Here is a 12314-nt window from a genome sequence, read left to right as displayed (position 1 = left end):
TATGGCCATATATGAGTAAGTCTCAGCAAATTTCAAGGCAACACAATGTAATTAATCAAGAAATAAATAAATAATGGGTAACTAGAAAAATCTTCATATATTAGAATATCCTCATTGGCAAGTCATTTATCTGACAATGGATCAGTACCCAAAATATATAAAGAACTCACACAATTCAACAGCAAAAAGAGTCTGATTAATAAATGGGCAGAGAAACTGAACATTTTTCTAAAGACATCCAAGTGGTCAACAGGTGCACAAGAAGATACACAGTATCACTAATCATCAAGGAAATGCAATTAAAACCATAATGAGTTATCACCTTACCCCTGTTAGAATGGCTATCACCAAGAAGAGATAACAAGTGTTGATGAGGATGTAGAGAAAAAGAAACCTTGTGCACAACTGGTAGGAATGTAAGGTGGTCCAACCATTAATGAAAACAGTATGGAGGTTTCTCAAAAAATTAAAAATACCACTATCTTAAGATCTAGCAATCCCCCTCCTGAGTATACACTCAAAAGAAATGAAAACAGTATTGGACAGATATCTGCATTATCATTGCAGCATTATTTACAATGGCCAAGATATGGGAACAACTTACATGTCTATCAATAGGTATACAGATAAAGATGCAATGCAATGCAGGCATACCTTGGAGATCTTGCAGGTTTGGTTCCAGACCACAGCAATAAAGCAAACATCATAATAAAGCAAGTCAAATGAATTTTTTTGGTTTCCCGGTGAATATAAAAGTTACGTTTAACCTATACTGTAGTCTAGTAAGTGTACAATAGCATCATGTCTCATAAAAACAATATGCATATAGTAATCTAAAAGTTTTATTGCTAAAAAATATTAACCATCATCATTTTAGCTTTTAATGAGTTACAGATCACCATAACAAACTTAATAATGAAAAAGTTTGAAATTCTGCAAAAATTACAAAAATGTGACAGAGACATGAAATTAGCAAATGCTGTTGGAAAAATGGTACCAATAGATTTGCTTGTTTCAGGTTTGCCACAAACTTCTTTTGTAAAAAAGTAATCTCTGTGAAGCACAATAAAATGAGGTATGCTTGCATTATTTAGGCATTAGAAAGAAGGAAATTCTGCCATTTGTAACAGCATAAATGGATCTTGAGGGCATGATGTTAAGTGATAACATACTAACTTATGTCAGACAGGAAAAGACAAGCACTGTAATATCACTTATATGTGGAATCTCACAAAGCTGAACTTCATAAAAATCAAGTAGAATGGTGGTTATCAGAGGATGCAGGATGTGGGAATTGAGGAGATGATGTTTAAGGGTACTAGTAGGTAAGTTAGTCCTGGAGATCTAATGCACAGCACAGTAATTACAGACAATGACATTGTATTATAAACTTCAGAGTTGCTAAGAGACTAGATGTTAATTGTGTCCACCACAAAAAAGAAATGATAATGATGTGACGTGATTGAGATGTCAGCTAATGCTACAGTGGTAATCATATTGCAATATATATCAACCCAACATGTGTTATGCCTTAAACTTACACAATGTTGTAAATTATCTCTCAATAAAAATAAATTTAAAAAAATTTAAATATCAAAACTTTCATGATGCACTTAGGCAATACTTAAGAGAATATTCATAATCCTTAAATGCATATATTAGGAAAGAATAAATTTTAAGTGCTGTCTTAGTTAAAGGGAATGGGAGAAAGGGAAAAGATTAATAAAATCAAATGTACAAAAGCTCAACAGCAAACTGAACACAAGTAAAGAGAATATTAGAGAAATGGAAAGAGACTTGAAGAAACTACCACACATCCAACTGGAGTTCCAAAATGAAAGCAGAGGAAATACAGGAGGGTGCAATACTAAAAAAGACACAGATTTCCCCTAATTGATGAAATACTCAAATCTCAGATTCAGTAAACCAAACAAATAGAGGCAAATAAAATGAAAGGAAATCTACACCACTATTCTGAAAGGGCACAGAAAACTGTAAAGTGTCTTAAAAAAAGCTAGGTGGAAAAGGCAGATTACCTACATGCTTCAGCCATCAGATTGACAGCCGCTTCTTTAACAGTGGAATCCAGAAGACCATGAAATAGAGTTTCTAAGTGCTGAAAGAAAATAAGTTATCAACCTAGAATTGGGTATTAGAAGAAATACCTTTCTAAAGTATACCTTCAGGAAGAAAAAGAAAATAAATCTAGAAGGAAGGTCTGAAAATCATGAAGAACTGGTGGACAAAGAGAATGATGAAACACGTAGGTAATTACAAATCAACAATGACTCATAAAACAATAATTAGATCTAATTTGTGGTACTGAAGATAAAATGATAAACTAAAATATGAACAATGGCATATAAATAAGTAGAGTTAAGTAGACTGGAGTTAAAAGTATTCTAAGTGGTCTAGCTTTCTTAGTATTTTACAAAAATAGCATGGATAAGACTTAATACTTTTTGTGGATTGTAACTTTTTTTTAAGGTACAATAAGCAACCTAGGCATTAAATTTCACAATTGCCTGTATCTGTTATATTACAAGTTGTTTTAATACTGCATGTTGCACCTCCTGGTAGAGAAAACTTCTTCATTCTGTACATAACCTCTGTACCTATGGTATGCACAGTTCTCTCCTAAGTTCTCTGTAAGATGGTGCTACCTTATTTTAATTCTTTCCTACCTCTGATTATAACAATATATATCAACCACCATATGCCTGTTAAACTGGTTAAAAAACATATTACAACATCAACTGCTGGAAAGAATGTGAACAACCAGAACTCTCATATGTTGCTACTAAGAATGAAAAATGATATAGCTACTCTGGAAAACATTCTGGCAGTTTCTTATAATGTTAAACATACAACTTAGCAATCACACTCCTAAGTACTTACCAAAGTGAACTGAAAACATGTTTACACAACAACCTGTTTGTGGGGAGTTATAGCAGCTTTACTGATAACTGCCAAAAACTGGAAAACAACGATACTAGGTGAATGGATAAACAAACTGGTACAATGGACTACTACTCAGCAATAAAAAAGAATGAATTACTGATAAATGAAAAAACCTGGACAAATCTCAAAAAGCAATACGCTGTGTGAAAGAAATTAGTCTCAAATGGCTATACATTTTATGATTCTATTTATATAATATTCTTGAAAAGCAAACTACAGTGACAGGTAACAGACCAGTGGTTGCCAGGGTAAATGGAGTGGGGAGAGGGTGTGTCTACCATGGGAAGTCACTGTTCTTTTTCCTGATTGTGGTGACAGTTAGACAAAACTATCTTAAAATTCATGGAATAGAATACCAAAAAAGAACTTTACTCTGGTTTACCTTTTTTAAAATAGTTAAAGAATACCATCAAAGAATTCAAGTGTTAGGGATCTATTAATCATTTAATCTCATAATTTTAAAGATGAGCAAACAAATCTAGGGGTGTTAAAAGCAACTTGCTAATTAATGATCACAGTTAAAGGCAATACTTTCTTAAGAATTCACAAGTTAATACAAAGTAAGTCTACCTAAAAATAAGAAACTCAATCAGAAATAAAGAATATATAGAAATTACAAAACAAAACAGGCCACAGATTCCACAACTGTGTTTTAATACATATAAAATTCAACTATCATTTCTATGCCACGTTTAGCTGGACAAGCCAACAATAAAAAGAAAATTAAGTTCTCACCTCTCTTCATCCAAGAAACACTTAAACCTTACTTTATTGATTAAGAAAAACCTCCTCAACATAGCTGAACACCAGAATTTAGAAGTATTTCCAAAGTTAACCAAAAAATCTAATGCTATTAGTACTATGCTAAATCAGTATTTCCCTTCTGGATATTAAGGAAAAAATTCACTCTCTCAATAGGTAGAAATCAATCTAAGTTTGGTGGGGTCTGAGAAGACAGAAATGGAAACAAGTGTCAGAGATGATTCCCAAGAGACCAAGATTCAGGAAACAGGTTCTTTCCCAATATTACCTTTAGGAGTCCCAGGTGCCAACTAGGCCTTAGATTAACCTCTCCACTTTACAGAGACCAATAATCTTTTTCATAAGGTGTATTCAGATAATATCCTTGTAATTTCCACTGGGATAATAATAATACCCGATGAGACTACTCTTGGAATATACAGAAGATGAATAGGAAGCTTAGAGTATCATGAACATGAAGACAACATCAAAAAATTCATGTCTTACTACTCTGAAGAACAAATGAACACTTGTATTTTGAAAATAACAGTTCCAAACCAAGAGATCTTGACTTTGCAGCACTGACATATGTAACACTTGAAAGAGTTTTAGTTAAAAGTCTTTAAGTCCATCTGTAAAAATCCTTATTTTACAAATAAGAAACTGAAGAGTAATAATTATTGCAGAGGTGACTCAGGAGCAGGACTCCTACCTAGTTACACAGTAATCATTTAAACAATGCAGACCTAAATTCTGTCTCCCTTTCCTTGAGCCATTTATTCTGCTTGCATACTCCCAAGATGAGGAGAATGCCCAACACTTCTGCTATTAATCCACATATTTGGAGAACTGAAAGCAAAGTACTATGGCCTTGAATTTTCTTATCAGATCTCATCTAAAATAAATGATTCTGTTGACCTTAGTACACAATGTAAGATTTATAAAATTTTATGACAATCTGACCTAAAATAAATGAACTACGTTTAATTCTCTGCTGTTGTTGCTTTTAATGCTGTCAAGTCAGTAATGAGGGGAGGGAAAAAACCTTATTACCTAGTTGTGTGAATATGCCATTTGCAAAAGGAACTATTTTTTTAAATAAATTCAAATTCTATCCAACTTATCAACTTTATTCCAAACAAAGTAATAAGAAGTCACAGTGGAAAGTTATATTTCATTTAAAATTTTCCCTGAAATTATCTGAATGTCTCTCTATCCTAAACTTTTATTTAAGGCATTGTTCCCCAAGTTACTAAATTTTTAAAGTAACCTGATAAATTATGCATTGGCATTAAATTACAGAGACTAATAAAAGGTTTTTATTTGGTGGGCTTTTTTTTTCAGGTATAATATTCACAACTAAACACCTACTATACTCCAGTCTCTATGGAAAGCCTTGAAAATAGATGAATAAAACTACAGCACTGCCCTCAAGGAACATACAGTTTAGTGAGTGATATAAATGTACAGGAATAAATTACAACACACCTTAATACAACAATTAATGGACAAAGTAAACAGATAGGATTATCAAAGAAAGTCAGGAAAGGCTGCAGTGATATCCAAATTGGCTTTTGAGGAAGGAAAGGAATTTGACAGAAGGACCTAAAGGTCATCTCTTTACATGAAATTCTAAGAAAGACTAATCTAATCTAGAAGGTAGACCTGTGCTTGCCGAAAGGTAGGGATAGGGACTGGAGACTGACTGGAAAGTATGTATGCAAGAGAGCCACTGAAGTGATGGAAATGTTCAGGATCACTGGTTGTAGTGATGGTTACTTAGGTACACAAATTTGTTAAAACTCAGCAAATCACATACTTAAAATATGTGCATTTTATCATATGTAATTTATACTTCAGTGAAGTTATATTTTTTTTAAAAAAGTGACTGGGAGAAATCAAACTCTGTGGTAAAAACTTCTATGTACCAATTACAAGGTAGTTACTGTCATTCTGTGAGAAGGAAAATGTTTTCTCTAAGAAGGGTTTAAAGCTCCAGCACTGTTTCTTATTTTAGACCTCTCCTAAAGAAGTAATGGGAAAAAAATGTAGAGCTTGGCAACAGAACAGGCTACTTGTAAGTTTATATGATACTGCTAAAAAAAGCATCTTTGTAACACAAATTTCCATTTATAATGTAATTGTTGAATGTGTGAGTAAGAGAATACTAGATTAGGAGTTGAAGAGTTTTTTAGCTAGCTTTGTGATTCTGGGTAAATTAATTCACAACTCTGGGATTATTTCAGCTCTAAAATAAGAGATCTGGTTTCTCTATTCCCTTCATTTTGAAGAGTCAATTATTCTTACAAGGTTGAAATCTCTCCATAGAGAATCTCCAAATGAAATCCATAAGGTGAGTCCCAGATGCTGAATCTGATGCATTTAAAACAAATTCTATCAAATACATTGGATATCAGAAGCTTTTATGTACCTTTTGAGGGTAATTTGATGCTCTTAGTCAAATTTATGTATTTTTTAAATCAAATTTAATTTTACTTATATGTGTTATTTCTTATTGGCTAATCGTACAGGATCTTCTAAAATTTCTACAGTGTTACATACATTACATATATCACTCCTTTTCTTTGCAAATTAAGATATTGAGGCCTATAGAGATTAAAAACCTTGCTCAACACACCATCTTTGCAAAGATAAAACTATTAGATCATATGTGTTTTATATGATTTTTATATAAAAAATTTTAGAAAAATATATGGATGGATAGATAATGGTACCAATACAGAAAAGTTTTTTTTTTAATTTTAAAAGGTCTACAACAAAAAGTTAGTAATGCTTCCTTAAAGGAAAAAGCATAGGGTTGCACAGAGTAGTCTTTCCATATTTACTTTCTGTACCACTGAAAAATTTCTAACATTAACATTTGTTAATTCTATTGTTTAAAAATTATGCTTTTAGTTTGGACTTATGGGTTATATTTTCCTTTTATTTCTGTATAAAAAAAAAAGTAATGTTTAGCTTTTTAAATTTTCTTTTTTTAAAACAATATGTCTGGTGGTTTAGTTAATTCAGTTCCTTAGAGCACAAAGAACAAAGGTCATAGGTTTGATTAATTACATTTACAAAGAATAAAAATATCCCTTGGTCACAGAATCCATTTGTAACTTTAAAAAGTCATCTGGCAAACTCATGCTGCTGCTCACAAGGGTAAATGAAGTAAGAACATGTGGCTGACTCAAAACAAAACATTAATACTGGAAAATAACTCTAAGAAATACCTTACTGACAGAGGATTAGAAAGTAGCAGAATTACTCATCTTTAAGTAAATGCTTCAAATTTCATACCCATCAACTCACTGTATTTCTGAACAGAATATAAATTAACGACCTTAATTGTAAGAGAAAATACAGTTCCTGTACTTTCAGAAAAGCTAAAAATTATATGTAGGTTATAAAGCTTACTACTTTAAAATGATACATTTTCTTATTAGAATACCATATAAACATCAAATATGTTTATACCTGTAACATCTTCTGGATCTGATACAACAATATGTGCATTTAGTTCCTGTAGCTTGTGATGTAGTTCTTCTAATTTTTTATTTGATTTTTTCAAAATGTTGTCCACATAAGCCAAACTTTTTTTATCTGTTGTCACTTTCCTCAGATTTTCAGCTCCTTCTTTGATTTTCAGTTCTTTCCTTATTTCTCTCTTGATTCGATCCTTGACATCATCCAATTTCTGTTGGACCATTGTATCTGAAAAGTCTAATTTTTGAACAGCACTCACATTTTCAGGAAATGGAAGACTTCGAGAATCTCCCTACAAAAAAAAAACCAAAACAAAAACAAACAAGTGTGGGAGGTTAGGAAAGTTAGCTGCTTAATAAAATGTATAGCCTCAATAACAGAACTATGCATGAAGTGATTCTCTATTAAGTATATTACATATAATTCTTTCTTCAATAAGCAAATTACTTGTTTACCTTCATTACCATACAAAATCATTATTTCAATACAACTGCCCACTAAGTAGCATTATCCTATAAAATTATATAAAATAAAGTAAGCACAACATACCTATACATAAAGGCATCTTAGAGCTATACAAAGAGAGTGGATTTTTGATATCCTGTAAACCCAAGTTAGATCCCAATGCCGACACTATGAATCTTGATCAAGCTATCTGCCTTTCAAATATTCAGTTTAGTCATCTATAAAATCTAATGACATTACCCACCTTTCAGAGATATTGTGGTAATTAAAAATACTGTACATGAAGCTCTGAGTGTAATTCTTACTCACTCAGTGAGTGAAGATTATTATTAAATTTCACAGATAAATTCTATCCTCTGTAAGAAATTTCTTCATAAACAAATATTGGCAAAGGAAATGTAGAATAATTAATTTTGAAACTTAACTTGACTCCAGTTAGATCACATGGTATCCAATACATGGTCATTGTACTTCCCTGAAAATTTAAAACTTACTGCAGCATCCTAAAAGTTTGCTAAGACATTCCGGAAAGCCTTGTTGTACAGTTTCAGAATTGTAGCACTAAGATTTCAAGGCTGTTAAAAAAAAAATTGTTACAGGAAAATGGTTTATGTATTTGATATATATCATTGAAGGCCCTTGTCTACTTCAATTTCCATTTCTCTTCAATTTGCTCCCTAAATTCCAATCACATTATCCAATTACAGAATTTACTACCAGAGACAATCTCTCTTGGTTTAGCTACTGTGCATCCTGTGCCTTTGTAATGTACACGTTTCCCTCTTTCTCCAATTATCTCCTCCTATTCCCTTCTTTGCTTGGTTGACTTATACTTGTTTCAAAGTTTCACCACAATTCTTCCAGGGAAAGAATTTTGGGCCTATGCCATCTCTTAGAATTTAAATAACCTCTCCTGACCACCCACCAAAGACTATGAACAATTTGAGGACAAGGCTCATGCCTGGCAGAGGAGCTCTGTTTTGTTTTCTTAATGATTGTCAATTATATTATTTAATATCCTTTTAGAGTTCAGAAAAACCTGTCACTGCTGAGGAACTCACGCTTTTATCTTTCTGATAAAGGGAACTCATACTCTAGGAAGCTCAAAAGCAAAACTGATATTCAGTCATGGTGACTGTATTAACTAGAATTAGATATGAGTCCTATGTGGTTAGCAGGTTTGCTTCCTCTTCCTTTTCACAAGTTGGGACTTTGAGTAACTGTATCTTTACTCCCATCTTTTGTTATCACATGATTCAAATACCTTTTGGAAAGGGGCAGGAGATACATGAAATATAATCAATAATTTAACATAACCAAATGACCTCCGAAAGCAGATAGGAAAAGTTACAATACTTTCTACTACTCCTTTCCTAAAAATTTTACTGGCAATAAACTATGAAAGTTATTGGAAAATATAATTTTCTTGCATTTAGAACTGAAATGAGATATTCCATCTATTAAATTATGCCTCTACCCTTAAAAAAAAAGCAATTATATGAGAGATGCTAGAATCAGTCCTAGGCAATGGAACAATATTCTCAACTTAGGTAAAAACAAATTAGCCTCAGAAAATAAACAGCCGTTTAACCAGTGGAGATCGTCACTGTTAATCTTAGTAGGTTAGTCTTAGTAGGTTCTATTATAGGCAGTAGTAACTGTCTACACAATCTACGTTATATCAATTTATGTTTATAAGCTTAACACTTTCATGTACCATTCACAACTCTTTGTAAAAATTCATGCCTCCCTCAAAAATGAACAGTAGATACCTTTCCTTATCTTTTTAAAACAAAGTTATATCCAACCTTTAATCATGAATTCCCTTTAGAATCCATTAATATACTCAGAAAATATGAAGATACAAAATAAAGGAAGAAAAACAGAACTAATCCTAAGCATAAAACTAAATCTCCTAACAGTATTCATGATCCTGCACCAATCATCTACATAAAAAACCTGATTCTTACTTTCAATCACTAGCAAAACAAGTTTAGCTTATTCTAGTTAATTGATCTAACATGTTCCTTTTTACATTATTTTACTGTTTTTCATTTTTACTTCCTATTCCTTTCACTATCAATCTAAACTCACCATCACAATATATCTGTTCAAAAAAATTCAAATCTTCCATGATTAATCCTATTTTTAATGTACTTTAACATTTACATCATCCATATCCATAATGAAGTCATTCAATCAGATGGGCCAAATCCAAACACAAAGAAACCATTAGTGAAATTAATATCCACGGAATTTATAGTAAAAATATTGAAATAATTTTTAGTTGAGTAGGTTTCAAGTGGCTAAATAAAAAAACAGAGACCATAATAATTAAGAAACAAAGAGTAAACATTAGGTGGATTTCAAAGGAACCAAAATAAATTAAAAACTCAGTGGAGAGGTTAGCAGATTAGACCAAGATAATGAATTAGTATATTGGCAGATAACTGAGGAAATTACTGTGAATTCATTGCACAGAGGTATGAGAAATTAGAAGGCATGGAAGATAAAATGAGAAGACCCAAGATCCATCTAATAATAGCTCCAGAGTAAGAGAATAAAGAAAATGGGGGAGCACTACATGAAGAGATAAATGGATGAGAATTTCTGTAAGTGAAGAAAGATCTGAACCACTATCCTTAGATTGGATTGGAAGGTCACACCAAGTTGTAAATAAGATAAATGAAAATAACAACAAAAAAATTGAGAAAGAAGACATTTTCCTGATGAATGACAATTAGATCAACAGAAGACTTTTCCTCAGTAACAACAGAGGCTTCCAACTATCAAATTTTCCCATAGGATTTTCAGCTTTTATTTTAAGGTCTTTCTTGCTAAGACTTCATCTAAAATTACAGCAACCACAAAAAACTGGGCCCAGGATATTAACTTTCTGGGGAAAATGGAACATGACCTGACTCAGAACCCATTCCCTGGTCACTAATATCATGTGTGTTAACTTAAGGAAAAACTGAGCTGTGGCAGTATACAGACTGTACATTCTTACCTCTTAAATTGACAAAGATTATTCTCATTATGATATTGGCAAAAATCTAGCTATAAGCTGTGAGTCTTTATAAAAGTTATAAATACGTAACAAGTTTAAAAATAGTGGTTCCCTCTGGCCCAGTAATTCTAATTCTAGTAATGTAACCTAAGAAAATAATTAGAGACTATTAATATATAGAACAATCAATTCAATAATTAAAAAAATTTTAATATGTATAAAGCACTGTGCTGGGCACTGATAAGACTCTTTCATAAAATTTACAAATTGCAGGGATTTAACCAACTTATAGCAAAGAGGAAGTTTAGGATGCTAAGTATCATAACAAAAAAATTTCAAACAGTCTAGGAGGATAAGAAAAGGTTTCTCTTTACTTACACTCTTCATTATTCCACAGCAGCATGTCCAGCCCAATATATTACTGCTATGTACACACAGTTTTAGTTCAATTTATGCTTAAAATAAGAAGGAAGGGGGAGAAAGACTGGAAAGAGAAGGAAATATTAGCAATAATTATCTCAGTAAAAAAATTAAGAGGGATTTTCATTTTAAAAGCTTTCCATATTTTCTCAAATTTTTTTTAGCAATGAACATACAGTGCCTGTCCTTAATGAGGGAAAGGCATTATTTAAAAGAAACCAAAAGTAACTTCCACTTTATTTCAATTTTGACAGATGTAAAAGCTAAATTATACCTTATACTCTATAGTATACTGCTTTTAATTAGGTTATTTTGAGTCACTACAATTCTACTGCAAGGGATGAGACTACACATTCCGCTCTCATCAGACCACATCATGTACCAGCCAAGTATCTGAAATACACAGAAGTATTAATATGTATTTGATAAATACAATTATTTTTATTTTATGAAATAATGAAATTGTGATCTAGAAGAAAGCATAAATTAACATTTTCAATTTACCACATTTCAAGAAACTCACAGTGAAGTTAAAAAAACACTATAGTAAGAACAGGATCAGGTTCAAAGAACAAAATGAAGAAAAAATTGTCACTTATGACCAAGTACTTCATTTAGGGAAAGAAAGGACAGGATGTTTATTTACTCTTCACTGGCCAAGTTCCCAGAGAAGAAGTGAAAAAGCTGTTACTTTCTCTACATTATAGAAATAAAAAACAGTCAGACCTGATAGATTCCAAGAAATGTTACAGCACCCATAAAAACTCACTGGGTACAATGATTCATAGACTGTTTTAGCTAGAAGGAATTTCAAAGATCATGTAGCCTAACTCCCTTGATTTTAACTTTCAGGAAAAGCAGGTTGAAAGCAGCTAAGCAACTTGTCTAAGGACATGTGGAAAAGTCAATGACCTGGCTGGGTTTACATGCTAGGCTCCTAACTCCTCATTTATTACTCTTCTACTGCATACTGCCTTTTTAGAGGAAACCCTTGAAGAATCCACTTCCCTGTGTTTGAACTACACCTTGACATAACTCATCTATCTGTATTAATTAATGAATAATATGTGCCTTAAATCAGGGATATTGGCAGGACATATTTCCTCTTATTCTCTAATTTCGTCCTAATTCCACCTTCTTTGTCTCAGGGGAGAATGCTCCATCAGAAAGCAAGAAACTAGTTCTAACACTAGCTCTCTGTCACTAGCTATGCAAACCAAGCACCTTA

General features: G+C 32.3%; 1 protein-coding gene across 2 annotated transcripts in view; it reads right to left on the bottom strand.

The window, feature by feature from the left end:
• PKN2 (protein kinase N2) overlaps positions 1–12314 on the bottom strand; it is a 138331-nt gene that overhangs the window by 88390 nt on the left and 37627 nt on the right. For both annotated transcript variants that reach the window (XM_073234241.1, XM_036996329.2), the window contains one exon: positions 7183–7483. In XM_073234241.1, coding sequence (XP_073090342.1) covers positions 7183–7483 — 301 coding nt within the window. The remainder of the gene's footprint in view (positions 1–7182; positions 7484–12314) is intronic.

The sequence above is a fragment of the Manis javanica genome, chromosome 4 (assembly GCF_040802235.1).
Source record: "Manis javanica isolate MJ-LG chromosome 4, MJ_LKY, whole genome shotgun sequence".
NCBI lineage: Eukaryota > Metazoa > Chordata > Mammalia > Pholidota > Manidae > Manis > Manis javanica.
This window is presented reverse-complemented; position numbering and strand designations above follow the sequence as displayed.